General features: G+C 33.7%; 1 protein-coding gene across 2 annotated transcripts in view; it reads left to right on the forward strand.

The window, feature by feature from the left end:
* The window catches only part of LOC145252654 (germinal-center associated nuclear protein-like), a 662,650-nt gene that overhangs the window by 43,284 nt on the left and 593,598 nt on the right, over positions 1-25,768 (forward strand). For both annotated transcript variants that reach the window (XM_080112417.1, XM_080112418.1), the window contains exons 7-14: positions 274-416; positions 1,584-1,646; positions 2,494-2,643; positions 4,136-4,407; positions 6,607-6,832; positions 10,109-10,309; positions 11,145-11,244; positions 24,940-25,550. In XM_080112417.1, the coding sequence (XP_079968543.1) occupies positions 274-416; positions 1,584-1,646; positions 2,494-2,643; positions 4,136-4,407; positions 6,607-6,832; positions 10,109-10,309; positions 11,145-11,244; positions 24,940-25,550 (1,766 nt within the window). The remainder of the gene's footprint in view (positions 1-273; positions 417-1,583; positions 1,647-2,493; positions 2,644-4,135; positions 4,408-6,606; positions 6,833-10,108; positions 10,310-11,144; positions 11,245-24,939; positions 25,551-25,768) is intronic.

Consider the following 25,768-nt stretch of genomic DNA (forward strand, 5'->3'; position numbering starts at 1 on the left):
TATATATATATATATATATATGGACACATTCTACTGATTTTATCTTTTGTATACTATTGTTCAAGGAAGTTTAACCAAGTTTTGTTTAGTATTATTAAACAAGGCTATATTTGAGGGGGAGATAGAGAAAAATCAGAGGCCCATCTATAACTAAAAGTTTAATTTTCATAAATAAATGTTTGTAGAGTAATTTAGAATATCTAATTTCTTGAATGCAGTATTCATATATTTTTATCTCATTTTCAATTTGAAATATTTTTTTGTTTTCATCAGAAATCAAAAAGAAATCAGATTTGGCTTCAGCGTCAGTGTTGATTGGTGAATGTCCAGACATGTGTCCTGAGAAGGAGAGATATGATCGTGAGGCCAAGAGGAGGCTTCATCCTTTTGAAATCCTTGCTGAAACAGAAAAAATGGTTGGCGCTGTTTTTTATTTTGACTCTAATATCTTTATATCATCTCTCTTAATAATGTAAAAAGGCATTTTACTTTTCTTTCCTTTCTTCTCGATTTATCAAATGACACCCCTTTTATATTTTTATTTTTTTGTACCCAACTGAGTTAACACCTCTTATGTTCTCCCAAAAAATTTAATTAAAAACTTTTTATGAGGAAATTTACTTCTTACAGAGCTCTATGGTGGAAAGGAAGCAAATATAGAATTAAAACATTTTTTTAAATATAATTTGAGTTTGAAAGAATGGAAAAAAGCTAATTATTGAATTTTAAATGTAGAATGGCAACAACAATAATAATTTATATTGGTTGAACTTTTTTGTTTAACATGTCTTCCATATCAAATATGGCTTGCACATTGGCCATGGTGACACAAAATGATGTTCTCCACGAAACTATTGTTTACGTTGATTTTGAAGTGCCGTTGCTTAAGAACATCTTTGACTGAGTCATTTCAAGTCTTTCTCAATCTTTCCTTTTCTTATTGAAATGTGGGTACATCTGTTTATCCAAGCAGAGCTTTGTTCAGCATGTCTCTACCAATGTAGACAGTTACAACACAGAGCTGACTCCGGTCAGCATGTCAGTAGAAAAAGTCATCTCACTGTTATTAAATGTGAGATACTGAAATTATTATTACTCATATCTAGATGTCGACAGGACTGCTGAGAGTTCTTTTGCCATTTGGGTAGGAGGAAAGTGTTATATCTTTTTTTATACTACAATTCATCTTTTCTATCCTTTTTCAGTGAAAAAAAAAACTTCTTAAAGTTGGGGCAATTTTTATTTTTGTTCTAATCTAGATTTCCCTCTCTTTTTTGTGGAAATTGATTTTTTTTTTATTAAAAATCGGCACATTGTCTCTAACTTTTCCCTTGTGAGAAGGCAAGCAAATTAGTACCCTCTAATATAAATTGAGAAAATTAAAATTTTTCTTGCTTCCAAACTTCAATCATATTATTTTTATTTTCACATAGTTTTTACAATAGCTTGATTGCACTTAATTTAGATTGAAAATGTGTACAATTATTATGAACGTGTCCTGGAACGAATACTCCAGCAACTTGCCTACAAGTAAACTATTTTCTCATTAGATTTTGTCATTTAACACATTTATTCTTTTCCAGTATTATCCAAAAGCAGATCATGCAAAGGTTGTCAAGGAATATAGCAGATCTTCTGCTGATCAAGTAATATATTTTTGATTTTATTTTACTTTTTTAAAAAAATCTTTAACAAATCTTGTTTCCTCTGATGCATACATCTCCTTAGAAGAAAACATTTTGTATATCATCTGCTAATTTTGTTAATTCGTTCAATTCACATTTATTTTCCAGTTTTTTTAAGCAATATCTAATTTAAATTTCAATATTCAAAAGTACTGACTACTTAGAATTTCAATATTAAAAAAAATGTCACCTCCTAATAGTTTCAGTATTAAAAAAAAGCATAGTCTCTTTCTCAGAAGCTATATAGGTTGAAATGTGAATCTAACAACTAAAATGAGGATAGTCGTCCAAATAATACCAACTATCAATCCTCATCTTAAATATTCGAAAACTTATTCCCCTTTATTGGTAAATTATTATAGAGTTAATCCCCTTTTGAATGAATGAATGGTTTAATAATTTGTTATTCAAGGGAAATAACTGTGTAATATACCAAATCAAGGTGTCAACATTATTTATTATTTCTAATTATTGTTAGATATTTAAGTACTGCCCAAAGCAGTGATTAAACCAATTTGTGAAAAATTAGAAACTAGAATTTTAGCAAATTTCACAAGAATTTTTAAAAAGGTTCCAACAAATTAATGAATATAGATGAATTGTATCCTTTCCTTAGAGTAATTATGCAGTAAGCAATACCATTCTATATTATAGATTTTGAAAATAAATTATTTTATTTAGTATCCTGTTTGTAGGATAGTGGAACATAATGGGTTAAAGTTTCATAATTTTCATTCTTTAAAAATCTAGTTATTAAAATATGTATTATATATGTTAATATTTTACATTTATTTTTTGTGCATTTTAGGAGGAGCCTCTCCCCCATGAATTACGCCCAGCCACTGTGTTGGTAAGAACAATGACGTATCTCTTGACAGAAATTGGGAATAAGGGTAAAGATGGAACTTGGCCAGAGTGGTATGATTTTCTGTGGGACAGAACACGAGGCATAAGAAAGGTGGGTAGAATTTGGAGAAGTTTTGATAATCTCCTCTTTTGAGCTTTCTTTTCTTTTATTCATATATCTCTCTAAAATAATACTAAGTATGATATATCTCTGTTTAATATATATATATATATATATATATATATATATGTGTGTGTGTCTTGTAATAATTTGCATGATTACAATCCCATGGACTACTATGTGTGGAATACAGTTGACAAAATCCCAATGATATTGTTTGTAACATCAAGGATGAGCTAATTGTCGGAATTAAACTAGTGTTCAGGTATCTCTTGAAAAACATAGTAAAAACCATATATTTCAGGTTCAGATCCCATCTGGAGTCCAAAATTGAAGCCCTGGGTGTCTTATTTGAGTGATCTATATTCAGTAAAAGAGACTTCAAAATCCCAGAGATATAACACAGAATTGAGCTCTGTTGTCACATGTTTAGCCTTCTTGCAGCCATCCTCTGTATCCTGCGCTTAACAAGTGGACTAATTATTTGATATAGCTATATAAATTGAGTCTGAGTCTGTTTTTAAAAATCGCTGGAAAGCATAACCCAAATATCATCACAGTTTGAAGGAAATTGTGTGAACTGAGTGTTTGACTTCTGGAGAAGTTTCTTGACTTTTGTAACAGTTTTCTTTGGCCATTGCGACTCTTGCAAGTGGAGTAACAAAGATCCTAATTCATCACTTTCTTCGTAGTTGCCAGGATCTTACTGTACATTTTATTTCAGTTACTTGACAAATTTCATGTTGCAGAAAGTCATAATGCCTCTTATAATCTTTTTGTTAGCCACTTCTTCCCTCATAATCATATCATAATTTTCTAGCTCACATCTCACAATTTTCAAGGTATTCAAGAAGCACTGAGCTGCAGTTAGATTTTTCAAATCTGTGAACCTGAGATGAATCATTATGATGCAGATCACCCTCTTCAATGTTTTGGTGCTTTCCAGTTGTCCATGATCTCCAGCTTTTAAATTCATTAATTATACACAAAAAAAAACCTTTTGTCATGATCAAATACTCCAGATGGCTCTGAAATAAAAGAAAATAAAAAAATTTTCAAATTAGTCTTGAGTAATACCATGAAAACAAGCAAGCTTTTCTGTTCCAGAATTTATTTTTCTACATAATCACCATCATTCTCAATGCACTTTTGCCAGTCTCTTCTAATGTCTCAATTGTAAAAGTCCGGACTGCACATTCTCACTCACGTCTGTCACCACTCTAAAATCAATGAACCAATCTCTTAACTATGCTGATATCAACTGCATTGACTTTATAAATGTTTAACGGGTGTCGGTGAATCCATTCAATTTTTTCTGCATAATGACGCATCTCTGCTTCTGATGCACGTTCATGACAATGTAATTTGCATATGTCAAAATCGAATTGGTCATTACAAGTCAGTTAAGTTTCACATGTCTCTAATCATCTGGTTTAATCATTTTGATGAGTTTTCTTTTTTTTTTTTTCCTTTGTTTTCATAGGATATCACTCAACAGATGATGTGCAATGTTGAGGCAGTTGCACTTCTCGAAAAATGTTCGCGCTTTCATATATTTTCTGCTGAACGTCTCTGCGAGGAAGAGATGTCTGCCTTCTCCAACAAAATCAATGATGAAAACCTTACGAAATGCTTGCAAAGCTTGAAATACCTTTATGCAGACATGGAGAGAAAGCACAAGATTTATTTTGAGACAGAAGCCGAGTTCCGGGCATATGTTGTCCTTTTGAATCTAAACAAGGGTGACATGTTGAGGTGAGTTGCGTAAGATTCTCCTTTTTCAATGGCCTTATTGCTGAAGTTTTTATTAGCAATTTGCCTTTTTTCCTAAGTCACTCTAACTTTTTACATTGTTTTAAAAATGAATATATTAAGTTATTAACACTTGTCTAGCTACAACAACTATAGAAAATTTCCCTTAGTCTCTATCATTACCTAAAGCTTAATGAAGATTTTATGAGCAAAGTCTCTTTCCTAGAACTATCTGTCTTTGGAACACGATACTGTGGGGGCTGGTTCCGAGCTGACTACAACATGATTGTTTTCAAATCTAATGTAAATAAGTTCTTGTTAAGCCATCCTCTTAAATAATTAAGTCCATTACTGATTATCACTTCTTTTTACCTTGATAAGCATTGCCCTCCAGTAAAATATATATCAGGTTGACAAGAAAGTTCTTGCAGTTTTTAACTTTTAAATTCAGATGAACATATCTCGACTCAAACAAAATTTATCAATCGAAATAAGCACCCAAAAGCAACACACTTTTGCCAACGCAAAACCAGTGTATTTATCCCAGTAACGTAAAGTCTTGCATTCTGATGGTGATAAAGTCACTGAAAGCATTTCTGGTATCACTTAGGTTTTTGAAACATTTATCATGCAGAAAATTGTTCAGATACATGAAAAAGTAGTGGTCAGTAGATGAGAGGCCTGGAAAGTATGACAGATGAGGCAGTTTTGTAGCATAATTTGTTCAACTTCTGCAGGGTTGGTTTAGCAATGTGTGGTCAAGCATTGTCACAGAGGAGAATTGGTCCTTTTCTGTTGAATACTGCTGCGTGTTGTTGTCAAAGTTTCTGATGCATTTCATTCATTTGTTGACAACACTTTATAGCCATAATGGTTTCGCCTGCATTCAAAATATTGTAATGGATGAGACCGGTTGCAGACCAGCAAACAGTCAGCATGACCTTCTTTTGGTGCAACTCTGGCTTCAAGAAGTGTCGTGGAACTTTGTCAGCATTTAACCATTGAGCTGAGCATCAACCAGTTGTTGTAAAGAACTCATTTTTCATCACAAGTCACAACCCACTCGAGAAATGGGCCATTCTTCTTGCATAAAAATGGGAAGATGACACTTCATGATGGTGTTTCTTTTGGTTGTCGTTCAATTCGTGAGGCACCTATTTATCAAGTGTTTTTGTCTTTCCAATCTCTGAAGTGGTTGGAAATCATTGTACACGTTACATCTAATTCAGTTCTAGAACAGGCGTGGTTTGGCTTCAACTGAGGCTCCTGATTAATCGTTGTCAACATCCAATGGCCGATGCTCATTATCTTCAAGACTCTCGTTAAAATCCGAAAATTGGAAGAGAAGCTGCAAATACCTTTAATATGTTTCCATTACGCTATCTTGAATTTCAAAATGCTGTAATGGAAACATATTAAAGGTATTTGTAGCTTCTCTTCCAATTTTTGTATTTTAATCATGTCAAATCACACTTTATTTCCTTTTGACAGATTGATTGTTGCTATTTCTTCTGATGAGTTAAGGGCATGATAGATTCACTGATTGATATAATAATTAAGTGATTGATTTTGCGCTACTCAACAGATACGGTCAAGAATTGTAAATGTCAACTGAATTAAAGGAATAAATTATAAGATGGTCAACATCATGAATTTTGGAATATAGTTTTTTTGTCATTTATTCACTATATATATATATATATATATATATGAAATATTGTCATCCACTAACAGTTGCTTCTCCATCTATAACTCATTAATGTGGCTGGATATAGGAATGTATCTGCTGAGATTCTAAACTCTAAATATCTATACCTGAGATGTTAAATTTTAAACATGTATAAATATTTCGCCTTTTAAATTAATAAATAAATTAAATATGGAAAAAAATAGCATTGATGATTTAAAAAAATTTCCGATGAACAAGAGAAAATATTCACATCGTATATGTGATGCAGTTTTTGCAAAAGAAAAATAATTGTGCAGTAATATTATGTATACATTTTTGAAAAAGAAAATTTCTTTTCATGATTTTATTTTTGGATCAGTTTGAATTTACATTTAACTGTTTAGAAATATATAAAAATTAATTAGATAAACCATAAAACCTCAGTAAAGTTAAGATGAACCAAATTTATTACTCTTATATATGTATGTACATGTATTTTAATTTTGTATTGACTCATTTTTTTTCTACTTCAGAGAGGTTCAAACTCTGCGTCCAGATATCTTGAGTTCTCCAGAAATCCATTTTGCTCTTCAAGTTTACACAGCAATCAGCAGCAACAATTATATAAAGTTTTTCAAGCTCATCCGAAAAGCCACATTTTTAAATGCCTGCATTTTACATCGATATTTTTCACAAGTCCGTAGTAAAGCTCTCATGATTCTTATAAGGGCACTCAGTTTTAGCTCGAGGCCTGTCCCGGTAAGAGATATGCATTGATATTTAACATTTTTTCAGCAATTATTTTTCGTTTTTAAGATTTCTTTAGTTGTAACCAGTCATTAATATCATGGTGTAAACATATTTCTTAGTAAGAAATGGACTTTAAAAGATAAAATAATAAAACTGAGGTCTACATTTTTTTTGCTAATCTCATTTTATGAAAGCAGGAAAGAAATATTAAATGAACTTCACTAAGTCTTTTATTTTTACTTTCATAGATGTTAATGTTCTATCAGAAATTCAATTTTTAACTGATCGTTCGCACAGATTGTATCTTTCTTTAAAAGTGTTTATCCACCTATGTTTTTAAAAATTTTCTGATTGAATAATTTTGTGAACACCTATGGAATCCCTGTTTAAGCAACAGTGGCAGAGGAACAATCTCTGAATTATTCCAGGTTTATTTAGTTTACATGCTGATTGGTTGAAATCTGATATAGCCAACCAATCAGAAAGAGTTTACCTCTGGGAGTCTGACACTTGTTTGCATTATCCATAACAGTGAGTCACATGAACTTTTACCAGAAAAGGCCTCAACCTGCAACAGGCACATTTGTCGGTCATACTGCATATACTTTTGATGGACAAACTCTGACCATAACTCTTGGGTACTGGCATTTTGATAAACAACACCAGTCACGATCATGGACTACTACAAGGGGCGTGCAATAAGTAATGCCCCTGACCTACTTCCAGTTGTCTGATCTACCTGAAATTTTGCATGTGCAATGATTTATATCTCTATGGGTTATTTGACAAATTACAGCTCTGAACTAATTGTGGTTTCTGTTTTACAGGTGTTTGAACTGAGTCAGGTGTGAAATGGTTTTTGTATTTGAAAGGACGCACACTACAGGAGACTTTTGATGAAATGAAAGAAACTTATGGTGATAATGCCCCATCATATGACCTTGTAAAACGCTGGCATCGTGAATTCAAACATGGCTGGAAGTCTGTGGAAACAGCTCCCAAACCTGGTCGCCTCCTTTCTGCCATTGATGAGGCATCTGTCCATCAAGTTGAGGCTGCCATTTTGGAAGAGGGGCGCATTACTATTTGCCAAATAGCCCAAGATGTCAAGATTAGTACAGGATCTGTGGAAACTATCATTCATGACCATTTACATATGCATAATATGTCTGCCAGATGGATTCCCAGGTTGCTCACACCATTTCAGAAGCGAGAACGCGTCGAGTGCTCAAGGATGAATTTGGAGATGTGCCAAGAAGATGAGTCAACATTTTTCAAAAGACTGATTACACAGAATAAAACCTGGGTCCATCACTATGATCCAGAGACCAAAGCCCAGTAAATGCAGTGGAAGCACTTGGACTCACCACCTCGAAAGAATGCAAGGATGCAGCCCTCTGCTGACAAGGTCATGCTCACAGTCTTCTGGGACCAGGACGGAGTAGTGATGACAGACTTCCTGGCAAAGGGTACAGGAGCCTATTATGCTTCACTTTTGAGGAAATTAAGGAAAGCTATCAAAATCAAGAGATGGGGCAAGATCAGCAAAGGTACCCTCCTCCTGCAGGACAATGCTCCGGTCCACAACTCCCATGTCGCCAGATCAGAAGCACGGGTGTGTGGTTATGAAATCCTCTCCCATCCTCTCTACTCTTCTGACCTTGCACTACTCTCCTGACCTTGCTGACCTCTTCCCAGCCATGAAGTTGATTTTGAAAGGAAAGCGTTTCCCAGATGATGCAGCCTTTATTTCTGAAGTCACGTTGTGGTTAGAGGACCAACCTGGGGTGTTCTACAAAAATGGTCTCCAGAGCTGCATCAAACAATGGGAGAAATGCATAACTCTGGGTGGTTCCTATGTAGAGAAAGACTAATAACTGTGCCAAGTTTTGTTGTTCTACTATTATGGCAAGTGGGTCAGGGGCATTACTTATTGCACGCCCCTCGTAAAATATAGTGACAACTTGTCACATTCCTATGAAATTATTCAGTACTCAAGTTCATTTGCATGCAGACGACATTTTATCTGTTTCAGCTGAGATTTTAAAACCTTAACCAATTACTCTTCACTTTCAACTGTTCTATTTACTATTGGCTGTTCCACATATTTGATAACTCTTTTCTTTTGGTTGTTCTATTAAGACAAAGTTGATTTATGGAATGACTTTTGTCATTATTTTTGATAATATCTAATCTTCTCTTATTAGTCACTTATTTAAATCTATATTTAACATCCCAAACCTATACCCTCCCAAACTCTTGAAGACTAATTTTTAAGTCTTCGATTTAGGATGCCTGATCCTGTATTTCTAACCTAAAGTACAAATGTGAACCAAACGTGGCTGTACATGAGTAACTTTACACTAAATGTGATGCAGGTCTGCCATAGAAGTCACTCTGCACTAAGTGTAGTCCAACAATGCTATGAAGACCACATGCATTCTGACTGGTTGCTCTCAATCATTCTATGACCATGTTGTGTTTAAAAGAGTTGCAGAAATTTCTTCTTGACGCAAATATATGTTAGGAACTTGAGAAAGCAGTCCATTAGCAATTCCTCTCTATTTTAGTTTGAAGAAGTGTTGTATCAATCCATGAACAATCCCCTTCGTTGTGCTGTCTCCAAAAGGCGGTGAGCAAGCAAGCTGAAATAAATGTTTGCATATAAATCTGATAGACATTACTTTATTATAATGTAGCTAACACTATAGATCCATTTCATAACTAAAATATAAGATTAGGTTTAGAGACTTTTAATATTTCCTTTCAGCTTGATCTAATTGTCCACCTTGGAAATATCTCTCATACAAAAAACATTCCTCTCAACAATCACAGGATCAATCCTAATTACTACAGGCATTGCTTAACCTTTTTGAAAGTTCACATAGTAAAAAAACTTTTCAGCTCAAATCCCCTAAGGTGCATGTGTGATCTTCCCCCATTTCTATCACATGAGTTGGCAGCATATAATATTTAAAATTGAATTTTCACTTGCTAAATAACACCAGTCACTGTGTCATACAAACATTGAATCATGAAGTAAAAGCTGTGCAACTGACAAACACTTTGAAGATCTGTCATATGCTCAAAAAGAATTTGTTTTTATTTCTCATTGTTAGCATCTTCTCAGATATTCTCATATTTAAAAATTGTAACAACTGCACAAATGATTATTGGAGGACTTTTACAAAGTTCTCTTATTAAAACCTTTTAGAACCATTTTATTTAGATGTCATTATTCCAATCTCTTGTTGGTATCTTCTAATTTTCTTTTTTCTCTTTTAGTATCCTCTCACAAAATTAGTTGAAACTCTGGGCTTTGAATCAGCTACGCAAGCCGCAGTCTTTTGCAAACATTATGGATTTATTGTTGAAAATGATGATGTCTTATTAGACAGGGCTTCATTTGTGGAACCAGAAACTGCCCCTGCCCCACAAAGGTCTTTGATGCTTGTTGAAGTCAAAAATAACCAGACGATTGGAGACGTAAGTACACAACGATTTTAGTAGTTGCTCACCTTTTTTTCTCTACTGAGTAGAAGTCTTTTTGGCATCAAGGATATACTGACCTTTAAGCAAGTGGAAGTAAAAAAAGTTTCAGTTATCAGAAATGCATTGGCCAGCTAAATTGGTTTAGTCATGTTGAGGAGCAATTCTAAAGAAAATGCAGATATCTTGAGATGGAAGGCTGAAGGAAAGTGGTTTGACTCGAGAAAACTTGGATGCAAACCATCAACAATGATTTTCAGCAAAATGAAGAGGACAATTATATTTTTAAGTAAACAATCTCATTATTTTTATTAACTAATCTTTTACATTTTGTAGTTAGAATTTAGATAATAATCTTTATGATAGCAAACGTATCCAGTTTGGAGCAATAAGTTCTTTATCTAAATTTATATTTTAACTTGTAAATTTGGATACATTTTTGTCTAATGGTTTTCTTTTTATCTGAGATCAATTCTGATAACATTTACTTTCATTTAAAGATAACTATGTTATATTTTTTTTATTTATGATGATTTTTTTTATTTCAATGAGAAATTTATTCTTTCACCATATATCTTTATCTTTAATGACCTTCAGAATGGTTTGAGGTCAATTTTAGATATCCATTGATACTCTGAGTCATGGCTTACTACATGCCAAACTTTGTCAAAATTCATCTGTTCTTGCCTGATAAGGAGAGTGTGCATTATCTTCATAATGTATGATCCATTATGCATTTGTAACAGGCTGGTTTTTGTGTAGGACTATAACAGATTCCATATATACATATATATATATATATATATATATATATAAAACTTATATTTTTCAGGTAATTAATGGTGGACCTTTGCCAGCTTATGAATTAGTAACACCTGGCACTAGTTTTGATAAAGATGGTAACTTGAAACCTGAAATATTTGCCAGATATGGTAAGTGAAATTGATAAAATTATTTAGATTCTTCTTTGTCTTTGAAGTGCATAGTCAAAAAAGTTTCCCACTTTTTTATGCAGTCTTTTACATTATTTTACATTATTGTTGTATGCTGCAAAGTTTTCCAAGCTGCAGCAGTTGGCCAATAGGAGGTAGACAAGGCAATGTTACATCATATGGTCTTCATCACATTCAGAAATGATTGGATCGGTTTGTAGCCCCATTTTTGTCAATTTTTTATTGTCTCATTCTTGTTCTCAGGATGTTGAGTGTTTTCCACTGGAGCCAGGATGCTTCTGAACTGGGAGGCAGAGCCTCAGATGGGGAGATTCCCATGTCAGTAGGAGGAGAGCATGCTCTAGTCATTTGATTCACAACTGTAGTATTCTAGTCTCTTCCTGAGATGTTTGGGGTTCGACATGGCTAAGGGAGCTTCTCCTTGATTTCAGTTGTTAGGCCGCATCCATGAAAGCTTTTATGATCTCTACTTGGCTGACAACGTCTCATCTCACATCTGAAGAAACGGTATCAATTAACATAAACAAATCCTTCTTAGATGAGAAAAAAATCCAGGTTGTCCTCAATGGTTGTACGCCAAATCAACATGACATAAATGGAAGTGTGCTACAAGGGTCGATCGTTGAACCTTTATTATTTTACATACTCATGAATGACATCCTCGATAAAATTGTATCCAAGATGAGTATATTTGCTGATGACACCACACTATAACAGATGTGAGGGAAAAGCGAATAGACACATATCTAAGGAAATGGCTGAAACTTCCAGTCTGTAGTGGAATGGAGTCAAAAATGTATGGTAACATTCAATGCCACCAAAACTAAGCTTCTTTCCTTTAATAATTGCAGGAAACCCTCTCAACCACTGATAACCATGTTTAGTAATACATTACAAGAAACCCTCTCAACCACTGATAACCATGTTTAGTAATACATTACAAGAAACCCTCTCAACCACTGATAACCATGTTTAATAATACATTACAAGAAACCCTCTCAACCACTGATAACCATGTTTAGTAATACATTACCTGAAAGCTCTTCATTGAAACTCCTCAGCTTAAGATTCACAGGAAACATAAATTGCGACAATTACATAGAGGGCATCGCCAAAGCTGTTGCAAAGAAGATGGTCTCTTTATTGTACTAGAAAGATACTCACACCTAAGAATATTCTGTATCTCTATAAGGTCACCATTCACTAATGCATAGAGTATTGTTGGCACATCTGGGCTGGTGCATCTGTCACCAGTCTCTCACTTCTAGACAGGGTTAAAAAAAACGTCGCCAACCTGATAGTTCCTACACTACAAACCAAACTCTAATCTCTGTCCCATTGCCAAAATGTTGCACCCCTGTTTCACAAGTATTTTAATGAAATGTGCTCCGATGAACTCCAAATATTTGTACTCTCTTGACTAAGTATTTCTGACGAGCAGCAAAATCCCACCCCTACACTGTTGAGATCCCTACATGCCAGAAAGCCTTTTACTCAAATAGTTTCTTCCCTTGAATTACTAGACTTTGGAATCCCCTCCTGGGTCTATATGTCCCTGAATGTACTAACATGCAAAAGTTCAAATGTAATGTGAACAAACATCTTGCTGTTCAACTCGCTATATAGTATCCCTGCAAATTTGGTCCCAAATAATAGCCCCTTACATCAAAGTGGCACTCTGCTTTGTTCGGGGTGATTAAACAATAAAAAAAATTTAAAAAAAAACAAAAAAGTGTATGTTGTTAGGTTTCAAGCAACCAATGTTGATCAATGCTGAATTTAGTTTTTTAGTATGCTTTGATCTCTTCTAAATGGGACAAGCATACTCTGCGGTGGATTAGCACAGGGATCAAGGTAGAAGTGTTCATGTCCTGATCCTTGTTAAGTAATACTTAGTATTACTTGCAAATTCTACCAAACACTTTGAATCAAATCATAAAAATGAGTAATGGTCAACAAATATCAATAGATTATCAGTTAAAAATATGAAAAAGTCAAAACCAATATTGACCATCATATCTTTAAACGTTATTTTGATTGAAATGCCTTGGACTATGTTCTTTATACTATACTATTTGTTTATTTATTTCATTACTTATTAAAATTCTTTGTCAGATCGTAAAACTATGTTCAAAAGTTTATCATTTCATAATTTGTGTTCTGTAAAGAAATTTTAGTAATATATTGTACTACACACAAATACATGATGGAATGTGACATAAATGTCACATTCCATCATGTATGTCAATATACTTCTGATGCTCAGTAGCAACTTCTATTAAACGTTGATAAAATTTTATATTCCGCAACATTTACTAGATACATTTCATGGTGTCAATCTCTATTATGTAGATAGAAATTTAATTTTGAAGGTGTACCTCACACCTTGTTATTTTTAAAAACAAAAATTTATGGATTTTTTTTCTGTTGTCTTCATAAATGTTTTGTGAAAATCAACCTCTGCTGCATTTATTGGAAAAAAAGCCATTTCTAATATAAATTAGTGCTCATAGAAAAATCACCATTTAATAAATAAAAGAAAAAGAATTAACAGAAACATTAAAAGAAACAGAATGATTAAAATGTTAAAATAATTTTATTTTTTGGAAGTGAGTTTCCTTTCAATTTAGCCACATTTTGCAAATGTATTAATGCAATTTATGATAGATTAAGCTATATTTCTCATAGCCATATTTGATTAAAGGCTACATACATTGACATTTAAATAAAAGCATCTTAAACTTTTCTTAGATGTTACCATTGAAAACAAAAATTAATTATTGCCAAGTCATTTACCTTTTCTTATAAGTGTGTCCCAACTATTCCTTCTCGCATTTAAAATTTTGGGCACAAAATTCCCTTTGATTCTAACTTATGATTGATTCTCTAAAAATAGGAGTTACCTACCTTGGACCAAATTTTACTCACATACACCACTTGGCTGTAGTCTTCTAATATATAAAGCAAGTTCAGATTTTATGTGTATATTATATACATTTACAAAACTTACATATTCTGACTCGACATGATCCTGGATTGGTTAGGGTAAAACAAATTATCACCTTAAAGTTTATATGAGCAAATGACTGCAAATAAAAAATTGCATGTTAATGTTAAAATCTAAACTTTTAAAAAAAATTTGAAAAATTGTGCATGGCAAAAATGGAAATATTTACATTTTTTTTTTCATTTAAATTCAGTAATTTTCTATCTTATTTCTTTGTTTAAATATAGAAGTAAAATAAACCGTTTTTTATCAGTTTAAACAATTTTAAGCATATAAAACATTCAGTAAAATGAAAAATTATTAATTAAAAATATTATTTTGCTACAATTACTACATAATCATATGTTGTACCGTTTGTTTTAAACAGAAATTTAGGTCAGCTGTGTTGATTATATATTTTATATGATATTTATGCAATCAGAAAAAGATGTGTTAACCAAGGACAATGATAGTAAAGAGAAGATGGGGGGGCGGGAAAGGGTCTCTTCAAAAAGTAATGTTACTATGTGTACAACAAGAGAAAGAGGATAAAGTTTTAAGCTTTTATTTATTTATTTTATTACTCTTCTTTTTTTTTCTCATCCATCCCCATGGTGAATGCTAGGTAACCATGCTAATACTGTATAAAATAAACTTGTATGTTCCAGAAATGTGCAGTAAATATCTTTTTTTTATGCAAAAATTTTAGTCTTCAAAATATTTTTTCAAATTATGTCTTTTCTTTACATCTATGCAAAACCATTAAAAATTTTTTTTTAACTGCATGTTGGTAGTGCTAGGTAAATAGGAAGCAAGAAAGGAATTCGAAAGGAAAACAATCCAAGAAAAAATTTTCTGGCATCTAGGAAGCTTTACAGTGAAAGTATGGGAATTAGCAGCTAATTTAGTGGATAGGGGTATTTTCATTTAGTGGATAGGGGTATTTTCATTTAGTGGATAGGGGGTATTTTCATTTAGTGGATAGGGGTATTTTCATTTAGTGGATAGGGGTATTTTCATTTAGTGGATAAGGGTATTTTCATTTAGTGGATAGGGGTATTTTCATTTAGTGGATAGGGGTATTTTCATTTAGTGGATAGGGGTATTTTCATTTAGTGGATAGGGGTATTTTCATTTAGTGGATAGAGGTATTTTCATTTAGTGGATAGAGGTATTTTCATTTAGTGGATAGGGGTATTTTCATTTAGGGGGTACAGATGTGGAAAGTACATTTCATTGAAGTATTTTTAAAACAAAGAAAGGGATGCAACATTGCAAGGATAGTAGTGTTATGAGGGGCGTGCAATAAGTAATGCCTCTGACCCACTTCCAATTGTCTGATCTAGCTGAAATTTTGCATGTGCAATGATTTATATCTCTACGGATTATGTGGCAAATTACAGCTCTGAACTAATTGTGGTTTCTGTTTTACAGGTGTTTGAACTGAGTCAGGTGTGAAATGGAGCCTGTTGAATGTTGAGCAGTGTATTTTTTTGTATTTGAAAGAATGCACACTACAGGAGACTTTTGATGAAATGAAAGAAACTTATAGTGATAATGCCCCATCATATGACCTTGTAAAACGCTAGCATCGTGAATTCAAACATGGCTGGAAGTCTGTGGAAACAGCTCCCAAACCTGGTCGCCTCCTTTCTGCCATTGATGAGGCATCTGTCCATCAAGTTGAGGCTGCCATTTTGGAAGAGAGGCACATTACTATTTGCCAAATATCCCAAGATGTCAAGATTAGTACAGGATCTGTGGAAACAATTATTCATGACCATTTACATATGCATAATGTGTCTGCCAGATGGATTCCCAGGTTGCTCACACCATTTCAGAAGCGAGAACGCGTCAAGTGCTCGAGGATGAATTTGGAGATGTGCCAAGAAGATGAGTCAAAGTTTTTAAAAAAACTGATTACACAGAATGAAACCTGGGTCCATCACTATGATCCAGAGACCAAAGCCCAGGCAATGCAATGGAAGCACTTGGAGTCACCACCTCGAAAGAATGCAAGGATGCAGCCCTCCGCTGACAAGGTCGTGCTCACAGTCTTCTGGGACCAGGACGGAGTAGTGATGACAGATTTCCTGGCAAAGTGTACCACAATTGCAGGAGCCTATTATGCTTCACTTTTGAGGAAATTAAGGAAAGCTATCAAAATCAAGAGGCGGGGAAGATCAGCAAAGGTACCTTCCTCCTGCAGGACAACACTCCGGTCCACAACTCGCATGTCGCCAGATCAGAAGCACGGGCATGTGGTTATGTAATTTTCCCCCATCCTCCCTACTCTCCTGACCTTGCACCCTCTGACTTTCACCTCTTCCCAGCCATGAAGTTGTTTTTGAAAGGAAAGCGTTTCCCAGATGATGCAGCCTTTATTTCTGAAGTCACATCGTGGTTGGAGGACCAACCTGGGGTGTTCTACAAAAATGGTCTCCAGAGCTGCATCAAACGATGGGAGAAATGCATAACTCTGGGTTGTTCCTATGTAGAGAAAGACTAATAACTGTGCCAAGTTTTGTTGCTCTACTGCTATGGGAAGTGGGTCAGGGGCATTACTTATTGCACGCCCCTCATACATCCTGCCAGGTATGTGGTATCATATGGCTTTGGTTTGTTTTATTTTATCAACCTCAATGGGTTATTTAATGCTGATATAAGTTGTAGTATGAGGGAGGGCACAATTATGATTAAAATTTTCTGGACGAGTCCAATTTCTTTAATAAAGTTTAAAATGTTTTAGTTTATATTTTCAAACAGATCCATCAAGTTATTTGAATTATAGTATTTTCTTTAGTTTTGTTAGAAATTATCATAATCCATTAGTATATGTTTAACTGTATATGGTTCTTGGCATGGGATATATATTTGGATTCTTAAATTTTTAATAAATATTTGTAAGTAATGTCTCTATGTTATATGCAAAATCTAGTTAGTATCATCTTTTCTTTCCTTACCTTTCTGTCACCTGGATGTCATTCGCCAATAGTTGGCCAAATCTTGTGCTATTTCTTACCTTGGAATTCATTCCAAGATTGTTGATATTTTATTTATATATAGCCAATTCTTATTATTTATTATTATAGTAGCCAATTTAGGAGAAATGTGGTTTGGGATTATGCAACCCTTGTTTCACAATTACATGTGCAGCCAGCCTCATGGGAGTATCCATTGTCTCTCAAGACTGAACGGAGATGATGAGTAGATGAATAGAATGATATGATGGATGCATAATGTAAGTCTTAACGATAGACTTAGATTCAGAGGAACAATAAATCTGGACAGTGCCAGATAGAGGTGTTCAGATCAGGAAACTTAGTATGGTATTTGCGTGCTCAGATTAGATGTAGAACAGTTGAGGTAACAGATTCAGTTCATGGTGAAGGCCAACATGAAAGTGATAATGATGGACTTCATAGATAAAGGCCTGAAATAAATTTCTAAAATTTGTCCAACACACGTCGCCATGTAAAACAGACATTAAATCAAATATGATGATGATGTAGATATATTTTAGGACATTTGAACAGCATTTCCACATTCATATCTCCATTTAGTCAGAGTTTACTTTGAATATCTGGTTTTAATACTTAAATCATTTTCATGATGCACTGGCTGGAAGTTCCGCAGTTGCATGCTCATATGTATTGGAGACACGTTGCTCTTAACCTTTCATTCTAAATCTTGAGCATTTCCTCTCCCTGTGTATGCAGAAAGAAGAGGAACTTTATCTAAAAAACATTTCTGGCTTTGGAAAGAAATCTGCCTCCCAAAGATTACAAGACATTGCTCATTGGATTCGTTGGAATTTTTCACCATCTTGGTAATTTTTTGTCTTACGTCAACAGTGTAAATCCTGATTTGTAAGTATTGGTTTATGTTGGGAGGTGTTAAGCAATTGAGTTACCAAGTGATTGGTGGGATATTGAAATAACTTCACAAAAAATACATCAAGAGTAACATCATTATTCAATGTGTCACAGATAATATATTTGTGATGTCTCTGTTCGGAGATGCAACTGAAAGCAAAGGTTTATACCAAGATAAAACAATTTTTCCCTGAGTAAAATTTAACCTAACTGGTCGACTATAAATGATGACAATAAAATGCTTTGAATAATCACAGATTTCAAGGGGGTTCTGTTAAAATAGTCATATTTTAAAAACCAAAGCAACCAAAGTTCTAAAAATATCACCGCTTTATTCGGAAATGTATATAGCAATACACATGAAAAAATTGAAATAGCTTAAAATATTTCAATATTGATATCTTTATTATAACTTTTCCTAATGTCTGTCTGTGGGTGTGTGAGTGTGACACGGTTTATGTCAGCCTACAGGCAATCCACCGGCACCCAGGCAAGTAAGGTACCGAAATGAAGCTTATGACCCAGCGGATGTTTTAGTGATATTTATATCCATGTTTGGCGTATGGAAATGCAAAAAAAAAAAAATGCAAAAAAATAACGATTTACTAAACAACGTTTTATTTACTGGATATTTTTCCGGTACAAGGACTCAAGTTTGCCCAGCTGGCCAAACTTGGGTTTTTGTCTATAGAAAAAGCTTGATGAGCTAAGAAAGAATCTTTTTAAATTTTTTAAATCCAATTAAAATTAAGGAAGTTATGACTATTTTTGTGTCTCACACGTTTGGATATTTTTCCCTCTTGAAGACCATATGTGTTTTGTCATATTTTTTGCAATACTTTTTCAGTAAAAATGCTATATCTTTGTTAAAACACAAGATTAAGCAATGAAATTTATCATATAAGTGTATTTTTGTGCTAGGAATTAGAACATACTACTGAAAATCTCTAAAGATTAATGGTTTCCAAATAATCTGCAATAAATGCACATAAATATGCTGCAATTTCTTAAAAATGCCATTGTAAATGTAGCCATTAAAAGAAAAGAAGTTAAAGAACTCCAACTGAATTGTAATGCATTATATGTACGAATAACTGAAATCGAAATTTCGCACTGTTTAAAAATGAATATATTGCAATATTTCTTTGGCATTATTATTATTTTTGGTGGATTAATACCTTCTGTTAACCCCCCTACCCCATCTGACCACCTCTCCAAAATATTCGATTTTACTTTTGTGGGCAATTACGTGTGAATACCTTAAAAAACTTTAATGAAAGATAAACAAGTATTATTTTAGAATTTAATGTAAAATGATTCCCCATTTGAGCCATTCTAGCGTTTTAGGGCAGTTAACCATTTTTTTTTCTATTGGAGATAAATCCTGTGTGCCTTTTTTTCTTGTTTTTTTCGAAAGACGATTATGTGTGGTTTTAAGATATATATATATAATTGGGTAGATTAGTGTCCATTCGATTATAATCCGCTCAAAAAAATTGTAAAAAAAAACGAAAAAATATATTGGGAGTACTGCTCGCACACGTGAAGCAAAAAATCATATTTCACATTTTCATTTTTTTTTTAAACAAAACACTGTTTAATTTACCGTTAAAAACTAATGTAAAGAATAAAAGTGCACACGTTACATATTTGTTTTGCAACTATATTTTTAAAATTTGGCCAAAAATAACTCAGGATTGCTTTAAAATTATATATTCTGATAACCAAATAGCTCTAGTTAAAGTTAATTATGTTCTGATAATATGAGCTCCAACTAAATATGCAAGTACATTTTTTTTTATATTCATATTTTCATTTTAAAAGTTTTTAATTCATTCTGGAATAAAAAACAAAACAAAAAAATGTTTACAGTAAAGTAATTAATATCAGTGATAGTTGCTGCTGCTGCTACTACAGATCGTTTTTAGATATTTTTTAAAAATAGAACGATTTTTTTCCTGGTATCATGATTTTAAATTGCTCGGTACCACTAGATAAAGCTGGTTACATTTTTATTTTTAACGGATAAATGTAGTAAAAATATTGATTTATTTAATAGTGCATGTCTGAAGAAATTTTTTTTTCCAAATTTTCCAAACTCGTCATGTTGAAGTTTTTTGAACACAACAAAAAAATGAGCTGTCAAAAGAATTTCGGACAACCGAATCTATTAAAAGTGATATCTCTTCTAGTTAATTTCCAAATTTCATGACGAAATTCTTAAGAGAATCGCGGTACGACCATTTACACAGGGGCGGGGGGTGTCATTACAAAATCTTACTGAAAACGCCGTTTTATGATGTTAACATTTTTAGCACTTTATTTGCTTAAAACTCTTACATTATTATTTATTAATTTATTTGAAAGTATATTCATTTTCGAACAAAACGGTGGTATTTTGAGGACTTCAATTGCTTTTGTTTTTAAAATATGATCATTTTAGCAGAAACCCCCCTTGAAATTCGTAATTATCCAAAGCATTTTATCCGTGTGTATTGCTAATGTATATACTTTCAAATAAATTACTAAATAATAATGTACATTATATACTTTAAGAGTTTTGAGCAAATAAAGTGATAAAAATGTTAACATCATAAAACTGCATTTTCGGTAAGGTTTTGTAACCCCCCCCCCCCCCTGTAAATGCTTGTTCCGCATTTGTATTAAGAACTTTGTCATGAAATTTGGAAACAAATCAGAATAGTTATCACTTTTAATAGTTTGGAGTGTCCAAAATACTTCTTACCTCTCGTTTTTTTCTTGTGTTAAAAAAAAACTTCAACATCACGAGTATTGGAAATTTTTTAAAAAAATTTTATTCGGACACCCACTGTTAAATAAAACAATAATTTTACTGTTTTTATTCATTAAAAGTATAATTGTATGTTGTTTTCTCTTGTAATATCTAGCAATTTAAAATCATGATACCTGGGAACAAAAATCATTCTGTTAAAAAAAAACTATCTTTGGTAGCAGCAGCAATACTATCAGCAGTAGCATGGCTGTAAACAGACAGTCTGTTGTTAATTTTGTTTCCAGAACAAATAAAAAAAATGAAAATATGAAGAAAAAAAATGTTCTTACATGTTTAGTTGGAGCTGTTTTGTTATCAGAACATAATTAGCTTAATTAGAGCTATTCGGTTATCAGAATATTTAAATTTTTTTTTTTACAAAGGTATCACCATTTATCAAGACCAAGACGCCACTCGAGGATAAGGATTAAAGAGTGTACAGTAGACAATTGGACAATAAAGTAATCGTTAGTAATGCTGAAGTCCCTCAGGTGTCCATCCTTGGCCCAACTCTCTTCCTGATCTATATTAATGATCTTCCAAATCACATCCTTACATCATTCGTAGACATCTATGCTGATGACACTACTATCTATGGTAGCACATCTAAGACCGTAAACGACCAAGTTCTCTCTGATTCTCTCTCCTCTGATCTTGAGCAAGTGGTACAATGGGGAAAGAGGTGGCTTGTTACTTTTAATACATCTAAAACCAAGCTTTTATCTTTACATCATAAATGCTCTGATCCCCATCTGGCATCAATTGAAATGAATGGCTCTCGTCTTGGAGAGGCCTCATGTTTTGACGAGCTTCTGGGCTTGACCTTTACTCCTGATCTGAAATGGAACACAAGGCCGCTGGAAAAATGGTGGTATCCTTCTATCAATCCAGTAGTTATTTCACTGCTGATGCAATTCTCTATCTATATAAGAGCCAGGTACGTCCAAGGATGGAGTACTATAGCCACATCTGGACAGGAGCTGCTAGAAAGAACTTATCCTGCCTTGATAGAGTTCAAAATAGACTTCGTAGCTTTGTGGGGGATGTCCTTTTCTCTTTCCTGCAACCTCTTTCTCACAGAAGAGATGTTGCGAGTTTGTCTCTGCTTTATTGTTATTTTCATGGCAAGTGCTCGACTGAGCTCCATTCTATGGTCCCCCCTCGCCAAACTTTCACAAGAAACACATGTCTAGTAGAAAACACTATCACTAGTTTCTCCCACTCTTTATTAAACCTAAGCGTAGATTCCATGAGCAAAGCTTCTTTCTTAGAACTGCACACCTATGGAATTGTTTTCCGTTTTTCTGCTTTCCAGCTGACTACAATATGGTTGTCTTCAAGTCTAACGTAAACAAGTTTTTGATGAACCGTTCCATATAAGTTAACAAATTTACCGAATCTCCATTACTAACGATTACTATATTATCCAATTTCTACTGTACACTCTTTAACCCTTATCCTCGAGTGGCCTCTTGGCCTTGATAAGTGGTGATGCCTATGTAAAAAATGAAAAAAAAAAAAATCAGTAAATTTGTTAACTTATATGGAATGGCTCATCAAAAACTTGTTACGTTAGACTTGAAGACAGCCATATTGTAGTTAACAGGAAACGGAAGACAATTCCACAGGCGTGCAGTTCTAAGAAAGAAGCTTTGCTCATGGAATCTACATTTAGGTTTAGGCACAGATAAAGAGTGTGGGAAATTATTGATAGTGTTTTCTGCTAAATGGGTGTTTCTTGTGAAAGTTTGACGAGGAGGGACCATAGAATGGAGCTCAGTCGAGCACTTGTCATGAAAATAACGATAAAGCAGAGACAAACTCACAACATCTCTTCTGTGAGAAAGAGGTTGCAGGGAAGAGAAAAGGACATCTCCTATGAGGCTACGAATCTATTTTGAACTCTATCAAGGCAGGATAAGTCCTTTCTAGCAGCTCCTGCCCAGATGTGGCTATAGTACTCCATCCTTGGACGTACCTGGCTCTTATATAGATAGAAAATTGCATCAGCAGTGAGATATCTACTGGATCGATAGAAGGATCCCACCATTTTTCCAGCGGCCTTGGCAACGGATTTAATGTATGTGTTCCATTTCAGATCAGGAGTAAAGGTCAAGCACAGAAGCTTGTCAAAAAAGGCCTCCCCAAGACGAGAGCCATTCATTTCAATTGATGCCAGGAGGGGGATCAGAGTGTTGATTAAAGCAATCCCAACCAGTCTGGCATTATTTCCAATCAAATTTTAAAAATACAAAAAATAAACTCTGTAACTTGTGAACACTTTTATCCATTACATTAATTTTTAATGGTGATTTAACAGTATTTTGTTTTAACAACAAAAAATGTGAAATGATTTGTTTGGTTCTCATGTGTGAGTAGTACCCCAATTATTTCATATTTTTGTCTTTTTTACAATTTTTTTCAACGGATAATAATCGAATGGGGTATTTTTTTATGACAGTACTCAGCGTAGTATAAACATCCCTAACCTCCTCATTTTAAGAATGGCTTTCGAGATTGGGGATGTTTATTCCGAAAGCCGTTCTTAACATAGGGAGGTAGAAGGTGTTTATACTATGCTGGGTACTGTTGTAAAAAAAATGCTTCGAATAAACCAATTATTATATAAAAAAATAATATAATCCACCCAATTATTATATAAAAAAAAATGCAAAATCAATATTTAAATATTTGTAGGGGATGCTCAGTTGTTAGGGTAGTTAAGAAATAAAAAAATGGCTTAAACTGTAAAGTTTAACGAAATAAGGTGTCACTTGGACAAGAAATGTAATTGAAAATAAAAATCAAATTCATCCAAAATTTGTGAACAATTTTTCAGCTTTAGTAAAAAGTGTTTTTGATATTTATAAATAGGTGAGCAAAAAATATGAAATACTTTTCCAAACGTCACGTTTTCTGTTAAGAGTGGCGTCACTTGTTTTTGAAAAAATATATTTTTGTCTGCTTGTCGTAATTCTTCGAAAGTTTCACACCCCTCATTTATGTAAGTTTACATATTTAAAAGTAATTTGATGTTCAAAATCTAAGGCATTACATTTTCAAAACCGAATAATAATGAATCACTTACTGTAAATATGGGTGTTAAATGCCCTCTTAAAAAAACCCCCAAAACTCCCTTAATCCTGCCTCTATCCCTAGGTATGAGTGGCAAACCTCCTCCTCCCCCTTCTAAAACCTTCTTTAGCCCTAACAATGATGCTAAGTCCGAGTGGCAAGCTCCTACCAAAAAAAAAACCACCTTGGTAAGCTACATATAAGCATCTAAAAAAACAAAAAACAGATCCTTTCTTAAAGAAAAATGCACGATTTATCTCCCATAAAAAGTAAATTGGTCAACTGTTATAAAACACTAAAATGGTCTCGAAATGTTGAATTATTTTACATTAAATTTATGTGAAACCAACCCCTACTCCAAATTCTAAAATTGTTTTATTTCTGTCAAGTCTTAAAGGTGTCCGCATATAATTTCCCTTAGCTCTATCATTAACCCAAAACCAGAGTCGCAACCTCCCCATCCTCCCATAATTGTACACAGACCCTCTTATTATCAGATTATCTTAAAGAGGGAAAAATATCCAAACGTGTGAGGCACAAAAATAGACATAACTTTCTTAATATTAATTAGATTTAAAACATTAAAAAAGATTCTTTCTTAGCTCATCAAGTTCTTTCTATATTTACCAATATTGAAATATTCTAAGCTATTTTAATTTTTTCATGTGCTAAATCAAATTTATCTCAAACACCATGTATCATCAAGTTTTGACTTTGCACCAGCCATCCATAAATGCCAAAGACGCCGCTTTACTTTATGTTATGTCTAACATGAAATCAAAAAAGGTAATAGAATATTTACACTTGAGAGACCATTCCCTTCTGGAATAATGTCTGGATCACCTGCTAATTTATTATACAATTTGTACAGAAATCAATGTTTTATCGTTATACGTTTGGTTGTTCATGTCTAATTTGAATTTTTTCATTTGTTTTCTTTTTAGATAAGAAAGAAAAGGCTGAAACATTCGAGAAAAAAGTAAAAGCTGAATCAGCTACTCTGTCGGAAATTCCTCAACAATCATCTGCACTTCAACCAAAATCCTTTATCGTGTATCAACAAGAAATGAAACTTGAGCCCCAGGCCCAAACTGAACTGATTCCATTCCAAGAACAACCTCAACAAGCAGAACAATTTACAATGCACAAAACCTTGCGACAGCAAGAAGACATGACAAAAGAATCTGAGATGTTAGAAGACATATCCAAATTGCCGCCTAAAGATAATACTGACGCCATTTACTGTTCTTCTCAAGATGCTACAGTACCAACAGCTTTGGTTATGACTTCTGCAGCACCGTCAGAAACTTCAGCTAGGGTTATGGTACCTACAATACAGTCAACGGCTCCAACAGCTAGAGTTGTAGCTCCTGCAATACAGTCAACAGCTCCAGCAGCGAGGGTTGTGGCTCCTGCAATACAGTCAACAACTCCAGCAGTGAGGGTTGTGGCTCCTGCAATGCAGCCAATGACTGCTACAACTGGAGTTGTGACTACTACAACACAATCAAAACCAATGCATCCTGCACGAATGAAGCAATTAGCTCCATTAGAAGTAAGCGTTCCATTATACAAATGTTTTTACTTGATATGACAATTACCTCTAGGTAAAGGTTAACATGTTTTAATAAAGTTAACAAAAAAGTCATATAGCAAGCAACTTTTAATTTAGTACTCTATTATGTTTAGCACTGTTTTTTGCCTGGGAGCCATCATGACATGAGATTAAAAGAGAAACACTTATCCTTTTGTTGTCGAATTCTCTTTGCATTT

Source organism: Euprymna scolopes, chromosome 29 (genome assembly GCF_053919585.1).
Source record: "Euprymna scolopes isolate OS-2025 chromosome 29, ASM5391958v1, whole genome shotgun sequence".
NCBI lineage: Eukaryota > Metazoa > Mollusca > Cephalopoda > Sepiida > Sepiolidae > Euprymna > Euprymna scolopes.